Here is a 24780-nt window from a genome sequence, read left to right as displayed (position 1 = left end):
TAGTTTGAACCAGTGACATTTTCTTTATTTGTGCTGATGGGTTAGAGAAAGGAAAATGTTTAAAAACTGCAGTCCAAACACCCACAGCTTTGCCTTCAGAAGCCATCTTCCCCCACCCCCCCCCCCAAAAGAAAAAAAACAAAAAAAAACCCCCCAAAAAAAACGTTGTTAGGTTTTTCTTCCATCAAGTATGTGATTGTCACAAGTTCAGAAGTCTGGGATCCCTGGGTCCTGCTGTGCCAGGCATCCGTGTGGGCAGAACTCCCTGATTGCCAGCACAGCGCTGCTAGCGCCGGTAGGGGTGGAATCCTTGCACGTTATGGTTCTGTCCTCGTCCAAAACCGCTTCCTCCTGCAGGCGGACCGCTGGAGGGCTGCACCGAGGGGCCTCCGTAGGGAGGGGGCTGCTGGCTGGGATCAGAGAAACCTTGTCCAAAACCACTCAAGTCTTGTCCATACCCTGGGGAGAAGGGGAGAGAGGCAGCAGTGAGCTTCTGTGCTGCTGATGGGCGCAAACAGAGCGGCAGAGGTGCACATTCAGAACCCGATGCCTTTCCCTTCCCCCCACGCAGCCCCTGGAACACAAACAGCTCCACCTGACTTGAGACACACAGCTGCTTCCAGTTCCTAAAGCGTTCCACCTTACGATACGGACCAGCCAGGTTAAAAGCACAACTGAACAGGTATGTAGGAACAGCAGGTTTCACTTTTGAGGTCATCTTAGCCAGGCCAGTAGCTAAAGCTGTCACATCACTGCTGCTCAGGCACGTGAAGCAGCCTCCTGGTAGGGGTTCATAGTTTTGGTTTTGTTTTGCTAGAAGCCAGCACTGCCAGGTGCAGCAGGGCAGAAGACGCAGCAAGGAAGCCTGTCTGGTACTTCAGCTTTGCAACAGAACCGAAGCATTACAACTGACACAATCTGATACACTTGCCCTAAAGCTCGGCCTGTCGGCCTCGTATCTGTTTTAAGTTCAAAACAACAAAGTTCCACCTTAAAGCCTGACCCCACGTCCCCCTGGTGCTGCTGCAGATGGTGGAGGACACTTCTAACCCAGCTCAGGGTAACAGTAAAGTAAGTAAACAGCTCCACAGCCCTCTCTCACACGTCCCCTAAGGCAACGACCACAGCAGAGCTCAGCTTTACACCTGACAGCAGCGTTAAAGTTAACCTTCCCTCTGTCCTTCCTCAGCACCCCCTGCTCTGCCAAGGGAAAGATTCAGACCTGGCAGAATTTGGGGACAGGGAAAAAGGGCGAAGATGAAAGAACTGCTGGAATTCTTGCTGCTAATATGAAAAGCAAAAGGATGCAAATTAAGAACACTGAGAAATGAAGAAATGTAATAAAAGTTTCCTTAATTAAATACAACTCTTAATCATAACAGCAGCATCATGTAAGCCTCTGCTATAAAAGAGGGTATTAAGAACCCTAATTACTCGGTGTATTTCTGCAGTTCTGCCTCTCCCTGTGCAGGCTTAAAGCAGGTTTAACTCTCTTAATCCAAAACAAAGTCTCTTAGCATGTCTTCAGCATTTCAATTTCAAGCTCTGCCTGCCTCTCAGGACTTGCTACCACTAATGAGACTTAAAACATGCCTACCACAAGGCTTCTATTAACTCAAAATGCTAATCCAGTCTCTTCTCTTCCCCTCCTCCACACAAAGATAAGCAGACTACCAAAAATACCATTGTTTGCCAAGGGGTGAGGCTCAGAAAGAATCTCACTATCCGGAGCAGTGCTACAGCATTCAGGGTGAGAAAACCACAGCCCTGCATTCGTTTCTCACAAAGGCACAGCGCTAACAGGCAGGCATTGCAGTACAAGCTGTCCTTTCTCACTTCCTGTGCTCCTGCTGCAGCTCTCAGCAGCAGCTCGCAGTGAAGCACAGCTCACCTGCCCTTCAGAAGGCTCTGCTTTCTGAACAAGCTGTGCCACCCACCATAGGTTTAATGTCTTGCTCACGAAAGCTGAGCTGGGTTTGGCTGTACAGGATAAAGCGCCGTCAGTGCAGCAGCTTGGGAAGCGATCAGCAGCATCACTCAGCACTTCAGCCACGAGTTTTGACTTCAGCCAGCTAATGAACACACAGCACTGATCTGTCCCTGCTTGCACGAGGAAACATTAGAGCCTTATTGCTCCCCCCACCCGCTCAGAAGAGATCCTGCAAGGAACACAGGTTCATTTCCCCCAGGCAGATACACCAAGAGCACGGCTGTGAACAGGAGCCACCCACCGATGTCTCACTGCTCAGCCTGACCATAGGAGTGAAAACAAAGCACTGGCACGTAGCCTGAAGGGTCCTGAGAATAGGAACCCAGCCCTAGTAAGAAATGAGAGCAGGGTGATGAACCCCAAGGCAGCCCTGCACAGAGATCAGCCTGCAGGCTGAGGGAGGCACACCCAAGTCAGTGCTTCATTTACCAGGGTTTACATCCATCCCAGCTGTAAACACAGCAGCGTTTCAGATGCTGTCATGCTGGGACAAATCTGAAAACGCCACAGTGATCAGGAAACTCAGTGCCTCCTCAGAGCCCATGAGCCTTGTGCATTCATGTAAAAACAGGCAGCTCAGCCACGCTGCCCACTGAACTGATCTGCAAACACACCGAGAGCTGAAGCTTCTGTAAGAAGTTCACAAGGTGACATGCAGCTTTGTGAGCAGCTGGGTGATTCTGCTGCAGAACAGCACAGGAAATCCCTCCACCTCTGCTAGTTGTGCTCCTAACAGACTGCAGGCTGAGAAACTTCCCAGCATACACAAGAGCCAGGAGGTACTGCACAGCCAATAGAGGAACCCCCCAGTTTTCCAGCATGTTGGAAGAGAGATTCTTCCCAGACCTCCAACACATCCCCAGTAACGGCACCCACTGAACAGAAATTAAACATGCTACTTTATTTAGCATGGCCCACCTCCATTCAAAAACAATCTGCAAAGAAGCTGCAGCAAGACCCCCCAAAAAAAAAACCAACCCACTTCCTCTTGAGTCACAAGGACAAAGCTTTTCTATGACAGCAACTGCCTTTGTAACAAACTTCTCAAGCTCAGCAACAAGAGAAGATCTGCTTGCTTTACCAGTTTACCTGGAAGGCTAATCCTCCTTTGGGGATTGCCATCTTAATCCTCAGGCCTACTGCAAAAATCAACCTCAGAAATGTAAAATGACCAATTAAAGTCTTCAGAAAAATGTCTGTGCCACAGATGGGACAACGCTGCTCAGAGGTGGGACTGACTGGAAAAGCAGCATGAGAAGTCCCTGTTTCCACAGACAGGGGCACTTCAAAGGAGCACAGATGCCTTTTTTTGTTTGATAATACAATCTGACTGTCTGAAAATACGCTCTATCAGCATCTTTACCAGCTACCTCCAACAGTTACTTGCAGAGCACAAACAATGCTCGAAGCATTACGTGCTCCTGGCAGAGCCACAACTCCTGACAGACAGGAGAGGGACAAGGATGGGAGCAGAAAGCACACAGCCTGGATTTTAAGACCCCTGCCTCTCGATGTTACTCTTACTCAAGTCTTTCTCCAACCTCTCGAAGTCAGTTCAACAAAACAGCTGACTGCAAGCTGCATGAAGCTACTAGAGACAAGTTTTAAGCTCAGATTCAGGCTCAGTGTGAACCAGTGATGAATCCTATCAGTGCACACATCTCAGGACTGCTCTGCAGGACACACAATGGCCAGAGCTGGTTAACAGAACTCCTGCTGGCTGCAAGACCAGATGGTTTAAGGACCACTTGAGAGCTGGCACGTCCACCCTCCAGAGAAGTGCTGTCAGTGTTAGCAAGCAGTTTCTCAATGCTGACATTCTACCCAACTGGAAAAGAAAAATCAGCAAGGGGAAGGAGAAGGATCGAGCTGAGCTCGTTTCACACGCAGTTACTTACCAAATTGACTGTAAGGGAATTCTGGCTGAGCAGTTGGGGGTTTGCTCATGTCCTGAGTTGCCTGAGATGGCGGCGGTGGTGGAGGAAAAGCTAGTGGTGCTGCCCCTGGAGTGGCAGGTGGAGGGGGGACTCCAGGTGGGGCAAACTGGTCAGGTGGAGGAGGAGGAGCACCGTAACCAAAAGCTGAAACACGAGCAGAGTGCAATATGTGATGACAGCAAACACCACTCTGACTTCTTGCAGGGCTTTGGGGTATAAAACAGTTGGTTTTTCTCCCTCTAAATACTGGCAAGTCTACAATTAAAGTAGAAATGTTTGCTACGTGTAGCTGGACATGCAGAAATTCACTCCCACCTCAGGCCACCATTGCAGCTCAAAGTCCCAGCACCTTACCTTCTAACACAACAAACCTCACCCAAAGGAAGACTACAGCCACACCAGCAACCAGCAGAGAGGATGTGACTAAGCAGGACAACAAGTTCTTGTGTGCACATGCAAGGATACGAGGAGGGAGCCCTATTACTCAAGATCTTAGGATGGGGGGAAAAAAAAATACCCCAAACAAGTGGTTTGTTCATTGGAGAACAGGGCGCTGTGTGGCATCCTCCATCATTTTTAAACCAAGTTTGTGACTGAGGTGGCCTGAGGGCACAAATGCTCTAATCCTATTTACATTTTCCAATGTCACTCGTGACCTGAATTCCTTAAGCTTCTCTAGAAATCCCAGCCTGTGTCCAGCCCACACCACAGTGCAACAATCTCTTCAGTTTTCTCACAGCTGTAATAGGGGTATGCAAGAAACCTCAATCTGTTTAGCAACACAGCTTTAAACAGGAGAATGTCAACTCTTACATCACCAAATAAAAAAAGTAAGCAAACTAACTGACAAAGACTTATGGTTGATTATAACTCGGAATACACAACCTAGGCAACAAAATAAACCCCACCTAAGCACAGTTTTTAAGAAGTCCAGAGAAAGATGGGCAAAAACTCGAGACTGAATGTGGTGCTGAGGCTGCTGCAGGCACTTACTAAATGGTGGAGGGGTGCCGTAGCCCTGTGGGAATCCTTGTGGAGGTGGAAATCCTCCCGGAGGTGTGGAAACAATATATGAGGCAAACGGAGGAGGAGGTGGGGGAGCTCCTCTTCCTGGAGGAGGTGGGCCGTATCCACCTGGAGAATGAGAAGAAGCAAGGAGCTGCAGTGGGTCAACAGGGAGAAGCTGCTGTTGGAGTCGGCGTTCTGCAGATGGGGGTGAAGCTGTTGCATCAGTTTCAGATGCAGCTTCAGCCCTCCTCGGATTCTTACTGTGGGCAGTACCAGCACTCCTCCTCCGAGCATCTCTACCATACATAATTGCATTTAGAATGTAATTCTTTGATAGCAAATTAACGTGGTTGGCAACACCAGGATGCACGTCAGCTCCCATTACCGTTTGTGACAAACACTCTGCCTTTCTCCTTCGTTCCTTCAGCTCAAATTAAACCAAGCTTTTAGACGTGCAGGCTGTTAAACATTACAGAAATCCACAAATCGCCCTGGGTCCTTAAAGAAACCACAGCCCCACTCGGGATTCCTCTGCTAAGATCAGACCCATGTAATGTACTTACCTATTGCCTGTCCAGCTGGCACCCACATCCCTAAAACAAAGCAGAAAAAGCAATTTACCACAGCTGTACACTATGAAAAAGGACACGTTCAGAGAAAGCTAATCTTGCTCTAGGCTCTGCAACACACTGGATGTCCTCCCAGCATCCCTTATGGATCTGTATTTTACGGGCCAAGAAAAACTCACAAGGCTCCGAATCGTTCAGCAAATAATGGAGAAACACCCAGCAGCCTTGGAAGTGCAAGCACACCAAGAACCTGCACAGAATAAAAACCCCAGCACTGGGAATCACAGCAGGCTGCACATCCAGAGGGCACCTCACACATCTTCAGCTTCATCCTATTTGTTTCGGAAGTTTCTGAACCACACAAACTGCAGCATTTAGAAAGGGAAATGCATTCACGTTTCACACTAATCTTGCCAGGAGATCAGATATAATTTCCCCTACAAATAACCACACTGAAACTAATCTGGTTTCTCCATTTGTGCAGTTGCAGATTAGCACATCTGTGCAGAATGTCAGAGCCTCAGCTGCAGCTTTCAAGTTAATAAGCACCATGGGGAAACAGGCAATCCCTCCACTGAGGTATCATCTAGTGGAGCAATAGATGAAGCACTGTTACTTCCTTTAACCCCCCAGGTGAAAATTTCTCATATATCAGAGAAAGCAAGATCTGTTCTGTCAAATGCAACTCAATTATACCGCTGCATTTCTCCCTAAGTTATGGAAACTGCCTCTGGATGAACTCAGCATATTTTCCCATCTCCACGATCTTGAGGGGGCTGCAGCCATCAAAACCAAACACGTGGCTGCTCCCCTCAGCCCTCAAGGGTTCAAGCTCAATCAAGACCATTAGAAGCAGTAAGTGCTCTCTTGCACCACTGCTAGCCCCAGAGCTGCTTGTTATTTTTCTAGGCTACATTAAGCAATAAAATCCAGAGACAAGGCCATCTGTTTTTCTCTTATCCCTTTCGAATTTCACTTGTAACTTCCTCTGGAACTGCCTCATCCTTCAAAACCTGGATTTCAACTGAGTTTTCAGCTGAGTCTCATGCAGGTCACGTTCCCACAGCTGGAGTTGCAGCTCGAGCTGCTCAGCTTCCTCAGCACCTTCTCCACGTTACCACAAAGCACTCATCTGACTTCAGGACAGGGGGAAGCAAACAGCACAGCCTGCAGCACGCTGGGCTCTGCACAGCCCACTGCCTCCTGTCCCACCCAGCAACGTGTTTGGGGAAGAAGAAGAAAAAAAGCACCGACACCCAGAGCTTTTGCTGCGCTATCAACGATCCAGCACAGAAATAACATCGATAAGGCTGGAAAGTTCCAATGCTCGCCAGATATACCAGGGTACCAGAAGGCTTTCAAGACAAGATTCTCTCCTGGCAGCCGTCCTGAGACACTGAAGGAAGTACCTTGAGGGCCATAACCTTGTTGCCAGGTCGGAGGGGGCTGACCTGCCCAGCCATTGGCAGCGCTTGGCATGATCCTGCTTCCCCACTGGCTGGCACCGGGGGGCCCTGGAGTTTGGCTTTTGCTATCACGAGGTTCTGCACGTTTCACCTCCACCTAAACAAACAGAGTTGCCATTTAGGAGAGATGGTGCAGGTTAGGATACCCCCCTTCCCTTCACACACACCCTTAATTACACTTAAGACTACGCTTAGCATCTTACGACTTACGTCTAAGTACTTAATTATTAAACTTAAGGCCAGTAATTTAAAATGTTTCTCAGGTACAACGTACGTGATGGTAAGACAATTGAAGTCCTACTGTTGAGGGATTTCAAGCAAAACACATCCTGCTAATCATTCCTGTTCCATCATTGCCCAGTATTCGTTTGCTTTGACCTTAAAACAGCAGTACCCTCTTACAACGACTCTTCACTTATCAAGGCTTCGTGTTTTCAGCTACTCAGAGACCACTTGAACATTCAAGACAGGAGTTAGAAGGTGGAATTTGCAGGAAAAATAACAACGACTCGGAGTAAAGAGTGCACTCTGAAAAAGGGTACTAATGCTTTAACCATTGCTTGGGGTTCATTCCAAAGTTACAGTTTAAACCCACCCCGTCTAACTGCAATTTCAGTTCTGCTCATACCTGAGAAACACACGTTTGGTTTTGCTTTCTTTTTTTATTATTATTATTTTTTTTTTCTTTTTCTTTTTCTTTTTTTTTCTTTTTTTTTCTTTTTTTTTAACTTAAGAATTTATTTAAATGTCTAATGGAAGATAAAGACTTACCTTCCCCAGGCTAACGCTTAAAGAATCTCAATTAACTCAAACAATGTCAGAGGGAATGGATGTGATAAGAGAATCTTACATTACATCTAACAAAAAAGTAAACAAACATGCAAGTAATAAAAATGGACAGTTGAGTCAATAAGAAGCAAATCTTCATACTGTGTTAAGTCAGTGACAAAAGCCCTCCTGTTCTTCAAATTAGTGAGCCACAGTGCTTAACTTATTTTATTCAGAGATAAAGTGCCCCAGTGTGCCATAAGTGCATCTGACCTACTTAAAATAAGCTGCACATTCAATAGAAACCTCTCTCTCTCTTGAAAAAATCCAGTTTCTGATTTAATGAAACCCTCTCAGCACTCATGCATGCTGAATTAAAGCCTTTTTTTTTTTAATATATATACATATATTTTTTTTAATGATTAATTTTAATGGGTGCCAGAGTACAAAGGAAATAAATCTCAACCATCAATGGGCCTGAGCTGTATGGAAAATAAAGTATTCAGAATTCTTCCTGCCACGTCTTAAAACCCATTCATGTCAGAGAACAAACAGGAAATAGGCACAAGGCAAGGACAAAGCCCCCAGCCCAGCCCCCCGCTGCCCCAGGGACATCACACATGACAGTAACCAAATCTCTGTCAGCTGAAGGCCCTTCCACACAGGAACCGAGGGAATCCTTCAAAGGGCTCAAATTAATGAGTCTTAACACACGTGCCCTCAGGGAATCCAGTTATTGCTTACAAAAGCAGAGGCCTTCTTGCAATTTTAATTTTTTTCTCCTTTTTTTTTTTCTTTCCTTTTTTTCCTCCTTTCACCAACATATGGATTCATTTCAGCAATACCTTTTGAATTACCAGGAAGAGGGAGATGGTGTTTTTTAAAGCAGGCATCATTAGTCAATGAAGGGCAGGGAGTATCTGCTGCTCCTTTATCTACACGGGAGAATTCCATTAATTTTCCAGTGCTCATTTGGAAGCAGAGAGCTGCCAAACTGAGGACTGAAAGAAAAAAAATGTATCTTTGTACAACATTCTGCAGCTAAAATGAAGTTGCAGCACCGGGAAGGCATTCCCACTGGCTGCATCATTGCTGTCAGCGAAAGGGAAAACAAGCAAAACCTGATTGTTTGACTTCCAGAATGAAACAGCCTGAGAAACAAAGGAGAAACCAGCACGAGCAGCACTCCCAGCTCTGCTACCAGGCAGCAAGGCTCACGCAGGGCTCTCCTTCCTTCCCCTCCTGCTGCCCTCTGTCCTGTGCTCACGGCTCTCAGTGCAGCACAAGGGCAGAGCACAGGATGCTCCACGTCCATGCAGCAACTCGGTGCTTCTGCTGGGCCCCTGGCTGGAGGAGAGCACCAGCAATCAGAACAGGTAGCAGCGCTCCTCGTTGCACAGGCGCATTCCTTCCCTCGCTTAATTGCGTTAATTAGGAGATCTGCCCACCTCTCCGAAGCAAAACGGGTTCACAGGGATAAAAAAGCTCTGCAAAATCTAGCAAGTAAAATTCCATGGATAGGCAACGAAATGTTCCCAGCTCGCTGGATCGTATTTATGAAATGTCAGCCCATAGAAAGGCTTCAGAAGGCAATGCCAGATTTCTGCCAGTGATTTAAGGCGAATGACCCCAGCCTGGGGTGCCCCTGAAACACCTTCATTTCAAGGTCAGCAGTTCTAACCTTTCCTTTAAAAACTGTGGATACAGAGAAAAGCTGTGAGAAAAGCTTGAATCTTACTGGGATTTCTCAGGGTTAAATTCCCTTTCAGAAGCTCTGATTTTCCCTATATAAAAAACCTGGGTACCCTGCAACAATTTGCTTTGCTTTTCCATTTTCTTTTCCCCCACCAGTACAAGCACGCTCCTTGCCGAGTGACTTCAAAGCAGGCATAAAAGATTCCTCCCTATCAAACATCCATTTGCTGACAACACAGTATGAAGATGAAACAACCAGAGGTCACTTAACTGCATTGTGATTAAATACTATATAGAGTACGTGGGTTTGTACCAAAGTTTCACAGTAAGTGACCCAATTTATTAAAAAACCAATCCTTCACGATGTTTTGTGTGGCTCTTTTTGGTTTGGGTTGTTTTGGGTGGGTTTTGTTTTTTTTTTTAGCTTTTCTTTTAGTGTTAAGATTCCAGGCAGTCGCTCACGGCACGCCATCTCAAAATGGGAGAATCAAATACACATCTGAAGGAGTGGTGTCTTAAACCAAGCCTTGAACAACTCAGATTTCATTGGGATCCTGGTTTTCCAATAGCTGCAAACAACTGACTTCTACCCTCGCTCCCAGGAAGCAAAGCAGTGCTTCAGCAGCACTCAGCAGTCCAACCCAGCACGAGTGGCACCCAGCCAGCGCCCCCCTCCAGGTCTGTAGCACAAGGCCTCACCCAACGCCTTCAAAGAAATGAAAGCCCACCAGGAATCCCCCCCACAGCCCAAGTCCCCAGGCTTTCAGGATCCTTGCCCTCCTGAGGGCTGAGCCGCTCGCTAACTGCCTCTCTCAGCTGCTTCAGCAAACTCAGACTTTCCCCACCTCCATGGATAAAGCCTTGAATTTGGACTCGCGCGTCCCCCGTCTGGCTGAATCCTTGGCTAGAGCTCTGCTCGCCAGTGAAATTGCTAGTTGCCCAAGACTTGGTTCTTTCTTAAGGTAAAATAAAACTACAACTACACACTTTTTTGCCCATGATGTCGTGAAAATGCATGTTGACAGCCTGGTCCACTGATTGTTCGTCCTCGAAAGTAATAAATCCAAAACCTAGCCAACGACGAAGAGTGAATCAAGGTAGCAGGGTGTTGTGACACAAAACAGGATGATGAACAGTATTAGGGGCGGACCAAGGGTTCAAGCAGGGGTTTCAGATAACCAAGACTTGTGTTAAATTTTCAACCAAAAAAAAAAAGTCAAGTTTGAGAAAACTGCAGTGGATAGGACCTGCAGCAAGGCAATCAATGCCTCAGCTTGCTTTCACACATGCAACTTACAGACTAAGCTAGTTCACTTCAGAGCTTGGTTTTATTCCTAACCTACCTATGGAAATGGGAAAAAAAAGTGCTAGCATAGTCCTAAGTGTAACTGTGCCACAAGAGTGAGAATGAAGTGCTTGTGGGACGCAGAATTACAAGTGAAGCAATTTGCCTCTCCCTGCTTCTGATCGAGACTGGAATCCCAGGAAAAAACAAACCTGTTCTGCCCCTGCACCCCAAAGCTGCAAAGCCACTGCGTCCCATCCCTTATCCCACTCTTCCAGTTAGGAAATATTTTCCGTGGAAAATAAGAAAGTCATCTCGGAAATGTAGCTGTTAAAGCATGAAAAAAAAATTTTTGGACCACTCCATGGATGAATGAAAAGCTTCAGAAACTAACAACCTAGATCAGAGGTTCTCAATTCTGTTTTCGGGTTTGTTTTTCCTTCGTGTATCTAAGAGAAAGCACTTAATGGACAAGACTTCTTCCAAACACGGCATCCCCTGATAACTACAGCAGTGTTGCTTACACGGCATGTCAGACTTGTTGTCGTGCCTCAGCCTATTTTGTTTCTTACATTTCCTGCTGCTCTGCTCTCAGATATCCGTGCAGCTTTTCTCAGTCCCTCTTTTTGCTCACAGCACTGCTGCTGACTGCTCCAGATCCCCGGGGTGACCAGCTCCCTTTTATCTGACCGCAGCCCTTGATGTCGGCAGCTCAGCTGAATCCAGCAGCTACTTAAAAGGCCATAAGGGACAGTAAAACAAGCAGGAAATGAGGCAAAAACCCAGGTCTGAATCCCTTTCTGAGGTTACGCTTTGAGAACCGCTGCTCTCAGGTTGGAGCTGCTGACACGGCCGAGAGAGTGGCACAATGGTGGTTAATCTCCCAGAACACAGGGCTGGTTCATGCCATCAACCACTCGCTGCTGGTGTAACAACCAAATCCCAGGGAAGGTAAGAACGCATGCAGTACGTCAACTGTGCCATTCTTTAGATTAGCTAAGGGTAGAGCAATAAAATTAGAAAGAAAAACGAGGTGCAGCATCAAAAGCATATGGAACATGGATGCATTTTTGCTTTTCTGAAACCCAAGATCTCCCCCTTGGTTTGCATTTTGCTTTGCAGCTAGTGCTGACAGCAGCCATATATTGCTCTAAAGCGTTAAACAGAGATACAGTATCTATAACAGTTAGTGTCTCTCTAAGCTTATCCAACTGGGTTGGGTAAGCCCAAAGAGGCCTATTGTAGAGAAGGTTTATATATATATATATATATAAAAAAATACACAAAGATACAGGCCAAAATAGAGTCCAGCAGGTCAAATTCTGCTGTCAGCAACAAGAGCAAAAGACATCACTTAAATAAAAGTAAAATAAAAGAACTTAGCATTTCCCACACACAAGAGACTGGCAGTATAAACGAAGTTTGGCTGAGCTGTGATGAAAGCAGCCTCGAAGCGAGAGCAGCATTTCATCACAATATATTTGTCTGGGGTTAAAATCTGCACGTCAGAGCCAAAAGAAAGTTGTGTTTAAATCACACGTTTAGTAGTGCTGCCTTCATTTTGAAAGGCACGAGAAAGGAAAGTGCTGGGTACTGACTACATAGGCAGGCTGCTCTCTTAGCTTCATTCTGAGAAGGCTGAAGGAGAGGAATAGAGGGCGATGTGGGATGCAGCAGGAAAGGCAGGAAAGAAAAAAGGGGCAGAAAAAAGCATTTTGAAAGGACCAAAGGTCATAAAATAAGGAACGGTGAAGAAATCAGGATCCAACACACAGCAAAATTCCAAGAACGTGGAATTTTGAGGAGAGCAAAAGTGACAGAGTCGCTTCATTTGTCAAAGGCCAAGACATCTTCGAAGAGAAGAGAAACTCTTTGCACTTACAGGAACCCAAGTGGACTAGCAAACAGAGCAACGAGGCTGTGCTGCAGCCAAGTGGAAGAGAACACAGCAAGAACCTGTAATAGCTTCACAGTTGTTGGTTTAGCAGAGAATAGAAAGCAGGAGAAGCAGGGGCTGCAACAAAGGCACTGTTTCATTTCAGATGTAACCAGGCTGGCTGCGCTCGTACAGGGGACTCTGCAAAGAATTCTGATGAGCACTGCTGGCAGAAGAGCTGACCAGGAGTGGTGGGCAATGCAGGGGAGCAGAGATTACTTGGATACCTGAAGACACACAACCAGCCTCTCAGGGGCATCGCAGAGCTCTGGCACTGAGGAGCTGGTTGCCAGCATTCCTCTGAGAGGCTGAAGGCAGAGGAGTGCTGTGAGGATGAGCAGCAGGGGGTAATTTGTCCGTCCTTCTACCAGCAGGCTGGAAAAACGGCCCGCAGGATGGGATCTGCTCAAAATGCAAGGATGGTAAATGGAAGGAAGGTGAAAGAAGGATGCAAGGAGACGATGGGAGCACAGTGGGCTTTTAAAGTTTCATACAGTAATTTCGGTCTCGTGTTCAAAGGACGAGCAGAGACTGAACAGCACTGTGCAACAGAATGCAGAGCAGAAAGAGAAAGCAAGAGGAAGCGTGTTGTGGGATGCATGGTCAGGAGCCTCCAACACAGAGGAGGAGCTTTTCCCCAAGGGATTAACAAGGCCGTTTCTGGAGTTAGTTACCATGCTGCATACAAGGAATTTAAGGGAACAAAAATGAAAGCCAAAGCAGTGTGGTTCAAGAACACCATTTTAAGAAGTCCAGTGAATTAAAGAGAAAGCATTCTGCACATGGCATGGAGACAGATAGGCTTTCAGATCTGCCATTTCTGCTTTCAGCCACAGCCTCCTTCACGATCCAGAAGCCTCCTGCTAGTTTTTGCTTATTTAAGTACAGCTCTGAGCAGAGAAGCCATTAATGCAGACCAGGATCAATCTAGACCAGGCATGGTTTGCACCTTCTGCTCAGAGGCAGCAAGGCTGGGGTAAACATCACAGAGAGACAGATGATACAACAGCTGCTGAAACAATCCAGAACTTCAGCCACAAGTTACACCCTGCTGCCCTATCTTGGTCTCCACTGCTTCCTCTGTTTAACAGTAGATGCTCTAAAGCATATTAAAGGAAGAATTTATGTTCTGCTTCAATAGAAGTCATCTGCTGAAAGAAGACTGAATAGCTAAGGCAGGAAAACAAACAAAAAACACAAATATATTGAAACTTCGTTTACACTCCAATAAAAGACAAAGCCCGTCCCTCCTCTGACTGTGGAACTGGCCTGTACCTCTGTGATAAATTATCACCTAGAGAGAGGAAATCTAAAGAGATATCGTTAATCACAGTCCAACAATTCACAGAGAAAAGGAAAAAAAGAACTTACTTAACATTACCATATTTTACTACGAAACACTTAAATATGTCACTAAGGATGTATGTCTAAATTAAAAATAAAACTAAGACTTAACAGCTTAATCGATACAAAGTGAAGGATATATTTCTTAATAATGAGTCAGAGGAGAAATGAAAGTTCAGATGGCAAACTATTCTCCAGCATGTCCAACATGCTGCTTGGTGGTAAGTGCAACTAAGCTTCACTGATTGGAAATATTGCCTCTCCAGAGTCAAAACAGCTGACAGATGCAATGGAAGGTGGATGACATGAAGGCTGCTCCATGTTTGGACCAAATCTTACCAACGAGATTAAAGCAGCGTGACGAAACTTTGTTTGTTTCTGTTACTAGGAAAAAATGCAGTCCAGCACACAGGGCTATATATTCCAATCAAAATATATATATATATACTTGGAAAATGTTTTATGTTGTCTAAGAACTGCTTTGCTCGAATTTTAAGTGAAGCCATTGAAGTGAAGCACGGAATGGATGGATGATGTCCCAAAATCACGTTCAGAAGTACTGAACCAAAGCACCCCCATGCAGTTACACACCAACAAACCCTTCGTGTGGAATGGGAGGAAGGTCTGATGACATTTCTTTTCCTCCTACAGCATCTTAAACCACAGCAGTGGCTCAAGAATCCAATTTCATTCAAACAAAAACTAGCAAAAAACAAAACGAAACAAAACCAACCCTGAGAAACTGAAAATGAACACGAAACATCTGAGTTTAAATGCACAGATACCAACTAAAGCTGGAGATGAAGAGTCTACAATTAAAGCCATGTTTGCCCAGTGAATCATTCTTTTTCCTGAGGCAACATAGGGGAAAAAAAAAAATCTACCTTTTCTGATGGTATGAAATAGTTTGCCATCTGACTATAGCAGAGTATGAAGGAATTTCAAGGACAAACTAGATCAGCCTTTACCTCGGGGCCTCTGTTTCTCTGCGTCATAGATCATTACAACTTCAGTGACCTGGAAGAGAGAAGGGAAATTCTACTAACTGTGCTACCAGGGGAGCATTACAGACAGTTACCATAGGCTGCTTTCCCACACTCCATCCACAAAGCACAATTAAATGCTTGATGTAGCCATCAATACCAGCCTGTCCCACCACGGCGCAAACGAACTGGGAATGCTGCTCTTGAAGGGAGCCTAAGAAAAGCCTGAATTCATCTGCTCTGAAAACAAAAACAACCCTGCAGCATTTGGGCTTTCTGGGGTCTCATCACACTTAGGATGTTAATCTAGCATTAAGGCTGCTATGCTGTTTGTAATCACAGCCTACCAACGACCCCAAAGGTTTCTGATTTGCAGCACACCTCAGCACGGCTTCCTGAAAGATTATTTCTTCCATTTTAAAACGCTTCCACTCTCCACATAAAAAGAAGCTTCAGCTTCAAACATTGAAAAATGTGCACAGCTCCTCTGGATTACCCACCTGCCTATCAGTGTGCTGCAGAGCATCAGCTGTAAGGTGATGCTTTAAGTAGCATCACAAAACCACTCGGTTATGGATGCTCAGTGTTTGTGTACTTGGGTACAGAAATAAGAACCAGGAGCTGCTCCAACACTTCAAAGCTCTTTTTCTCAAAATAAGCATCAACAGGAGCTACAATTTGAAACAAAAAGGCAATTCTTTCCAAAGCTGTAACCAAACAGCTGAAAGGAACTGCCCTTAAAGCTCTCAGATGCAGAAATGCAGACAGTGAACTGCGTGTGATGTCACAGAACCACTGCTTCCTCCAGGTCAATTTGCCTTAAAATATTTTAAATTAAGATCTCCTCGTTAGCTTAAAACAGCTCTAGAAAACACACTTTCAAGTTCTTACACCACACACACTCACTGGTGCGCATCCTGCTGGACGCCAGCTGCTGACACTTATCCCCATTGGGGACAGTGGCCCGTGATGGTGGCAGAGTTCTTTCCCCATCCAGATCCCCTTCTTCACTGCTGTCTTATTGATCAAGCAAGGGCAACGTCTGAACTCAGCCCTCACTTTTGTCTCTTCGCTCTGTGGCCGCATACAGAACATCTTCTCCAAGGACACCTCGCTAAGAGCTCCGCTGACTGCCCAACTCTCTGCTACTGTTTGTCTACTTACTTTTAAAGGCAGCTGTTGCCTTCTGGCTTTGGAGGGCCATAGCCCTGCATCTCCCAGGCCATCCCGAGGTTCAGAATCGGAAAGCCAAAAGGCTGTGAGGAAGAGCCTTCAGAAATCACGTGCCACAGCTGTGGAACAAACTCCTCCACTTCTGTGACAGGTCCAGTGCAGGCTCCCACACTGCAAGGAGGGCTGTTAGCCACTGCTAACAACTAACTGCTTTTTCAAAGCCACCATCTTAGATGTGGTACTGCTGATAAACAGCCACGTGAGAAAGAACCAATGGATCCCAAGAAAACTTGGAGAAAGGCAAGCTTTTTAGGAATCAGATCACACTAAATGCCATCAGAGACGGCCAGCTTCCATCCACTGACATGGTATGAAATTCAACTCGGGGAACCTTGGAGTATTCCAGAACTGCACAGCTGAGTTTAGTAATTGAGCTGAGCAATTTACCACCTCAAAGAGGCCACAGTGGTAGGAATAAATGGGAAAGTGAAACTAACTAGCAAATAGGCAGAAGCAACACTCATTTCGGTTAGAGGTTACAGGCTGAATGACAGCCTGATGCTTAACATGGGCAGCAGTTTCTCTCTGGAATGGATATTTCAGGGGCAGCAGAACCCAGCTGATTGCAGACACTGCTTTAAAAGCAGGGTGTTAACAAAATAATGGCAAGAGGCTGCAAAATTCAATCGATCTGCCCACTTGAAGACAAGGATCTCACACACAAAGCTCGCCTGCTGTTGCAAAAACAAAAAACCCCAACAACAAACTTCCACTGAACTCCAAGTGACCAATTGAAAAAGAAATAATTATTCTCAAGTCATCTAAACTCAGGAATGCTTTCTCACTTTGCAGGAAGCAAACAGAATAATGCATCAGGCAGACGTGAACAAGAGGAGACAGGAGCAGCAAAGTAAGTTTCTTATGAGAGCAATTGATTTTGACAAATAGCAAGATACACTTCAAGATGATGAACGTTTAGTACACTGTATTGCAAAGTGCTTCAATATGTGCCCATAGCAGTTTGTCTAAATTAACCCAAAATTTGACAGCTTGATGAAATCTGAGAAAAGGCAGCGGAGAGAAAAAGCATCTTGCAACCAACAGCTAACTGCCATCATGCTGGATGACTCACCACTCCGAATTTCTTGAAGTATTCCCTGAGCTCAGTCTCGCCACAGTTATGAGGAATCCCACCAACAAAAATTTTATTTGATTTATTGTTATCACTCCTGGATCCTTTCTGCTAAATCAAGGAGGAAAAAGAAATCCGTCAGAAGGACAAGCAAGTTGTGACTTCTCCCATCTCACACTGCAACACAACCACCTCCAGCCTTCCAGCCTGTTCCACTCACTGAAGGGGAGCAGAGCTGCACGCTCTGAGCTCAGATGTTCAGTGCTGGCAGCTATAGCCCACTCTCTTCTTCAGAGAATCAGGAACAGGGATCATATTTGAGGCCATTTCCTCATTTTCTATAGGATCAGATCAGCCTGCAGGCTGTGAAGGGGGCTGGAAAGAAGCACCAGGCCTGCGAGCTCTCCTTCAAAAGGGCTGCACAGAGCTTACAGGAAACACCAACCCACAACCCCACCGTAAGCCAGCATTTGGTAACGCCTGCACTGGATGTGGAACCTGACCATAAAACACTCCAAGAGCGTTTCCCAAGCAGGATTTATCGAGCTCTGCCTACAGACAGCTGGCTTTCAAACAGAAGCGTGACCCAGGTGAATCCAGCGGTGACACAGCACACATCTGTCCTTACCCATCCTTCCTTTGGCCGTGTCCTTTCGGGTTGCATCCCCCTGGGTGTACATGGCTTTGGATCAATCTGGAAGAGATTCCAGTTGGGTCAGACCTTAGCGTGTGGAAAACCATCCTAAAATGTTACATTTCTGGCACTGCTGACACCCAGCTCCTCAGATAAAAGCTGCTGCCCAGACGTTGCTTCTACAAACTGCCACAGATCACCCAGTTAAAGCTGCCAGTCTCAGTATCAGTAACTAAAGCCAACAACCAGGCAGCTTTGGTATCACCTGGTGTGCAATCAGACATCAGGATTTGGAACAGGCCTGGAAACAGTTTGGGAAGACAGAAAACAACAACAAAATGCTCAATAAAAACCCAAACCCAAACAAAGCCAACTTACGTTTCGGCCATCTAACGTGTGAGGTCTGCTGGCCAGCACTGTTCCCACACAGTTGGGATCTTTGAATTTGACAAATCCAAATCCTCGAGACTGGTTGGTTGTTTTGTCTTTCATTATTACACAGTCTACAACCTCCCCATACTGGGAGAAGTAGCCACGAAGAGTTTCTGTTAAAAAAAAAAGGTATATATGAAACAGAACCAGATATTCACTTCACCAGGCTGCTCACCACTATGAGACAAAGGTGAGCAAGGAGCTGAACGAGTTCAGGCTCATCTCCTGACAACGGTTAGACTTTGCTCCCTCTACACAAAGAGCATATATTCCCACTCATGCAAAAAGAAGAGTAATAGCACAGGGAAGAAACATTAACAAAAAAGCTCTTCATCTTCTGAGTTGACAAAAACACCAAACGCTCGTAGAACGTTTAGAAAGCAAAACAGCAACGTCCATCTATGTGAACTCTGCACAGCAAATGTTACCCATTAACAGAAAAGAGCAGCAGAATCTCAGCCTGGTTTTCCTACCAGGGCACTGGCTGCTAAAAAGCCACGTGGTGTGCATGGCTGGGGGGTCAGTGCGCAGAGCACCGGCTCAATGACTGCACAATACACAGCTTACCTTGCGTTGTACTCCAGTCCAGGCCACCCACAAAGAGTTTTCTGCAATTGAAGCACACAGCATTTTAGGGTGCTACACAAAAGCAGCTTCACCTTATTTGACAGAATTCGGCTACTGCCAGCAGCTCTGCTGGCACCGAGGCCCCCAGGACCCCACAGTTCTTCATCAGGAAGAAGGATGCACTGCAGCACCCACCTTCTGCTCACACAGAAATGAAGCATCCACTTGCTGTGCCACGAGCACAAACACAGGCCGCAGTCTCATTGAAAGAACGTTTTATGTAAAATAGAAGACAAAACACAGGAAAGCCTACATTGCTCTGAACCCCTCGCTTGCAGGTGTTTGAGAAAACAGTGTTACTTTGAGGAGCCATTGGGAAATCGAAGGAGAAAAAAAAAACCAACCAGCACACAGCATCACACTGAGCTGCTCTGAGCGGGGAAGAAGGGATTCCACCAAGAAAAACTTCGTAGTTCAGAAGAATACATTCAAAGCATGAGTGAAGTTACTTGGAAAATGACCCAGGAACATCACTACAGAGCTGCTCTCCCTGCTGCACCCCAATGGGGGAATGTCAGACCACACTGAGGCCCCATGGGCTCTGTGTTACATCCCACAGAGCACAAGAGCTGCTCTGGGCTCCTCTGAGCTCCAATTGAAGGACCAAAACAAAATCCTGAACTCCTCAAACTCTCAGCAAACTGAGAGAAGACCAGTCAGCCTCATTTCAACGCCCAGTCCATTAGCTACTTCAATCCCAGGCTAATGGCCAAGAGGTGCAACAGTCCTGCATCGAGCCTTTGAAACTCACTTCAAACAACAGCTTGAGCTCTCCCACACCCATTTGCTACCTGACATTGAACAGTGCAAGATGAATGACAGTCTAAATAGGCCAAGAAACGTCCGCCACATGAAATACAGCAACAGCACCGCTGCTGCAGGCCTGGCTGAGAAGAAGGATCACAGCACAAGTAGCACTGACTGAAGTTCACGTGTTTGATGTCGCCAACAACCGAAACCAACCGACCCGAGTCGCCCCGCCTGCGAGGCACCGCAGCCAACCTGCACAGGACGTGCAGTCCAAGCCCAAAAGGAATCTCAGCCCAAGGATCCGGGCGTACCTGCAATCCTATCCTTGCTCTCCAGCTGCTAATTGGGTAGAAGAGAAAGCTGGCGAGTTTTCTCAATTCTCTGATCTAAAAAACTTAGGGTGGCCCTCAGGTTTCCTGACTGCTGTGTTTGCTGGGCACTGTGCTGTACAGAAAAGCCTCAGATTGAAGAGTGAAACAAAGCAGAAACCATCATTACTGCCTGACTCACTGAGAGGGCAGGTCAGTACTCTGCTCACCATCATCTTCTGGGTAAATGAAAACAAAAGCAGAACAAGTCTGAGATGGAAGGAGCTGCAAGGCAAGCAGTGAGCAGCAGAAGCATCGATGCAGTAATCGCAATCACCGCGTTACAGATCTCTCCAAATGCAACAGAAAAGCCATGGCTAAAAGCCCAAACCAAACCTCGTGCTTAAAACCAATCTGAACCAACCTCATCGTCTGCAAAAAGCACCCAGACCTGCACAGCTTCATGTTGGAGCATGCTGAAGGACTTGGGCAAGCACAGAGACAAGCAGCAGGATGCTGGGCTGCCTGCTTTGCAGCTCTGTATCAACTTCAGGGTGTGATGCAACTTCCATGCAAAATTATTCACTCTATAATTGAAGGTTAATTCAAAACCACCTCTACATTTGGCCCTTTTCATTAAGAGGCACCAGTGCAGGACCTTCTGTTAGCAGCTCTGTGAGCCTGCACAAGGCAAAGAGGACACCCTCCATTTCTCTACCAATCCTCAAGAACCACCATCTGCTTTTGTCTTCTACCTGCCCTCAGACATTTCCAAGCATAGCTGCAGCTTACAACTGGAAAGTTGAGGTTCTCCCCTTCCGATCACAGCTCAGAAAAGCTATTCTAGCAGCAATCAAACGCAACAGAAGCCCACAAAACCCCACGCCTCCTTCTCACCTCCTTCCAGGAGCAGCCAACTGCAGTGGGACACAGCCACCCCTCGGCCAGAAGGGAGCAGCAGTGAAGTGACAGCTTGCAACAGAAGAAAGCAGCAGATTCTGTTCTCTGTGCTGTCCTCACAGCACGGCCCTTACGCAACAACCGGCAGCGAATAAAGCAGTGCTGGAGGAGCAGACACATGCTACACATGGAAATAAGGCTGACTAAACCAGCATTAAGTGGTACACAAAAGCCCAGCTCCTCCCTCTGTCACCAGTTGATAGGCGACACAAGCTTGCCTCACAATAAAAAACCAAACCTGAATTCCTCTAAAGCACATCAGAAGGGTCCTGTAATTCGTACAGAAAATCAGGGAGCTGCCAACATGCAAAGCACTGCAAAGCCAGCAGGACAGCTGCTCTGGTACTGTAGTGACACCTGCTAACAGCACAAGCAGGACCACAAGCAGGACATCTCCTCCATTTGCAGCCCTCTTAGAAAACAAGCCTTCCTGCTCTGTGTCCCAGGATAACCAAGTTCTGCTCACAGACAGGAAAACCCGACCCCAGGCACTGCTGGCAGAGGGCGCAGCGCTCATCAGCTCATCCAGCACAGCTTCCAGCCCATCTCCTGCACAGCCCAGCTCCCCCAGCAGCCATCAGCCCCCGCACAGCTCCTCGCACACAGGACAAAAGCACAAATGCAGCGCTCATTGTCCATGCCCGTGTATTTAGGGTCAGGTTAAAGCCCTCTAAGAAAACAACTCTGTTCCTTAGCAGTAAAGATAAAAGCTCTGATCCGATGCCACGCTCAGACCAAAGTCTGCAGACTGCACAGATACATTTTCTTAGCCAAGCACATTTGGGTTTGGCTTTTTAAGCTACACCGGATTGCTTGCTGTACAACATCAACCTATAAAAGATCGATTTAAAACACCAGCTGCATTCTGACACAACGCCAAGCTGTCTGCAGGAAGGAGGGCTCCCCACAATCCACCGTCATTGAAACCTTCCAATTCCATTATTAATTACTTGTAGTCATCTTACACACGTTTCAACAAACAAAAAAGCAGGGTTGTCTGAGGTCAACTGCAGCAGCTGTATGTAAATGGAGGGTTTCTATTTATACGCTCCCTATAGGATGCCAGGAGCGGGGCTACCCCGTCTGGTGACTCCAGGATGGGTTGGTCTGAAGACACCGAGCGATGCAAAGGAGCAAAGCACACAACTTCCTATCACATGGAAGGCCTTCCCCTCACGCTGCCTTTCAGAACAGAACTTCCTTTGCACAGCTGCAGGCAGATGACTACAACTGGGCTTTTCATCTTTCCAGCTTTACATCTGAGCACTTCCAGAGCACAACCCACAAACATGAACGCCCCTCACACAGCATGAGCTGTTTGCAGTGATGTGCTCTACCCCAAACCGTTACCTTGCTCCTTGTATTTTTAAGACCACACCAATTAAGCACACGCAGTAATTAAGCAGCTTGTCCCGCACCGGGGCAGCACGGAGATGAAGGCTCTCCTTAACCTGTGACAGTGCCCACACTGCACCCATCAGCACGTGTGGCACTGAGGGATGCAGCTCAGCAGCTGTGGTGGCAATGGGCAGAGGGCTGCACTCGATCTTAGCACTCTTCTCCAACCTTAATGCCTGTACTTCTATGAGCGAAAGGGAGCCAAGAGGGTTTCTGGTGCAACCCCCAAGGAGGCTGTGGATGCCCCATCCCTGCAGGCATTCAAGGCCAGGCTGGACGTGGCTCTGAGCAGCCTGATCTGCTGGTTGGCGACCCTGCACACAGCAGGGGGGTTGAAACTCGATGATCATTGTGATTCTTTTCCAACCCATTCTATGATTTTATTTCTAACACTCGAAGCCTACAGGCTTCCAAGCAGTCCCCCTAACCTTCTTTCGGCAGTTCCCAACGCGTGGAGTCCGCAGCCTTTTCACTTAAACAGCTTCATTTGCATCTTTTTTCGGCTGCTCCCAGTTCCGACACGATTTACATTCAAAGCCTACAAAGACTCCTCATTTCCTCCTGCAAGCTCCCAGCTCGACACGTGGAGCCCACAGACCTCTGCGGGCCTCTCTGCACACGGGGCCGTTTCCCCGGGGGGCAATTTGCAGGGCGGGCGGTGACGATTCGGTGCGGATCCCTACAGCAGCTGTGCGCACATGGCTGGGGCGGGGGGGGGTGCCGTTCTAACAGCCGGCTTTCAGCACGCGGCACTTCACGGGGAGCACAACGAAGCCGACGAGCGGCTCGCGGCTGCAGCTAAGGAACGGAAAGCCGTTCGGCTGCGAACCGACGGAACGCTCAGACGGGAACCGCGTCCCACGAAGGGAAGCTTTTGTCCCATCCATAGGAAGGACCGGGAGCGGCGCAGGGCCGAACGCCGGGGTGACCTTGGGCTGCACGGTGGAATCGCGGGGCGGCAAACGGGGCCGGTGCGAACCCCGCCTCACCCAACGGGGCCGCGCGGCGGGGCGGAGCTCTGCCACACAACCCCCCCCCCCCCCCCCCCCTCCTCCCGGAGCCGCTCCGTTCCCCGCGGCCCAGCGCGGCCCGGCACCGCCCGCCCCGCCGCTCACCCGATCTCGTCGGCGCCTCCCACGCTGTTCATGGCGGCTGTTCGGCGGGCCGCGGGGCCGCGCCCGGCTCTCCCTCCGTTAACGGAAGGTCGCTGGGCCGTCGCTCGGCTTTATCACCAATTCTCGCTTTTCTTTTTCTCGGTCGTTCGCTCAATTCTTTCTTCTCTCTTTCTCTCTTTTTCCCCCCCCTCCCTCCCCCCCAACCCGAGCTGCGCAACGGCCGCCCCCCGGGCCCGGCCCCCCCCGCCGCCGCCCGCCGCGCGCTCGCGCTCCCTCAGCGCCGCCAACCGCCGCTGCGCGCGCACCTGCCCTCGCTACGGGGTCTCCGCGGCCGCGCCCAGGGAGGGGCGGAAGTGAGGCGGGGCAGAGCGGGATAGAGCGGCGCCGCGCGGGGCATGGCGGGAAGGGCGGTCCTCCAAGTGTACCGCGTGCGCGGCCCATGCGGTGCGTAGGGGTGGTGCGGGGGTTTACGGTGTAACCCCGACCTGGTGCGTGGCTGCGGTGATCGCTGTGTCCTTTATACGTGAACCGATGGGCAGCGCAATGCCAGCACGCATCTCAGTGCTCATCGCAGCTCTGGTATTCAGCACAGCCCCATTGTATGGCTGCAATGCAACCCCAATGCGTACAGATCGATTGCACTGCACAGTCCAATCCCCCAGTGCATTTTGCAGCACCAATGCATAGCTCCAGTGCTCACCACGGCCCCGGTGTGTGGCCTCAGTGCATGGCATGGCCCTGCTGTGCAGCCCCGCTGTGTGTTGTGCTCCTGGTGCACGGCCTCGGTGCACAGCAGAGCCCCAGTGCATGTCCCAGTGCACAGCCCAGCCACGGAGCTCAGCTGCAGCACTGACTGCAACCTTAGTGCACAGTCCAACTACACAGAACAGCCCGAGTGTGTGGTCCCAGTAAATGGCATGGCTCCAACACATAGAACAGCTCTGGTGCATGGCTGCAGTGCCTGGTGTAACACTGGTGCTTGGCTCCAGTGCATAGTGTAACCCTGATGCACAGCCCGATGCACAGCACAGCACAGTGTACTGCACAGCGCGGTGCATAACCCCAACCTGTGGCACAGCACAGGGCACAGCACCACACACAGCCCCAGAGCTGAACCCTGCCTCTGTGGCCCCTCCAATGCATCAGCCCAGCCCAGCTTTGACCCACGGTGGTGCTGCAGCTGCACACAGCACAGAACACAATGCACAGTGCACACTGCACACTGCCACTTACACCCCAGCACTCTCCCCAAGCCCCCACACCCCTCATC

General features: G+C 48.1%; 1 protein-coding gene across 4 annotated transcripts; it reads right to left on the bottom strand.

Annotated features, from left to right (window-relative positions):
• DAZAP1 (DAZ associated protein 1) lies at positions 1 to 23907 on the bottom strand. Of its 4 annotated transcripts, none has more exons than XM_042835930.1 (12): positions 23816 to 23907; positions 18920 to 18960; positions 18299 to 18465; positions 17915 to 17980; positions 17287 to 17397; positions 14967 to 15015; positions 10421 to 10503; positions 6914 to 7067; positions 5499 to 5528; positions 4921 to 5061; positions 3889 to 4071; positions 1 to 459 (listed from the first exon to the last, which is right to left on the bottom strand). In XM_042835930.1, the coding sequence occupies exons 1-12, from the start codon at positions 23905 to 23907 to the stop codon at positions 287 to 289; spliced, it is 1290 nt and encodes a 429-aa protein (XP_042691864.1). In that variant the 3' UTR covers positions 1 to 286. The 4 variants fall into 4 exon arrangements, with proteins under 4 accessions (XP_042691864.1, XP_042691865.1, XP_042691866.1 ...); XM_042835931.1 differs by lacking the exon at positions 23816 to 23907 and adding an exon at positions 23511 to 23686; XM_042835932.1 differs by lacking the exon at positions 23816 to 23907 and adding an exon at positions 23511 to 23686 and having other exon boundaries at positions 17287 to 17394.
• Between the last annotated feature and the right edge of the window lie 873 nt (positions 23908 to 24780).

This window comes from Centrocercus urophasianus, unplaced genomic scaffold, assembly GCF_019232065.1.
Source record: "Centrocercus urophasianus isolate 14NV4802_14NV808 unplaced genomic scaffold, USGS_Curo_1.0 seq_56, whole genome shotgun sequence".
NCBI lineage: Eukaryota > Metazoa > Chordata > Aves > Galliformes > Phasianidae > Centrocercus > Centrocercus urophasianus.
Note: the sequence above shows the minus strand (reverse complement) of the source record. Positions and strands in the feature narration are given on the sequence as shown.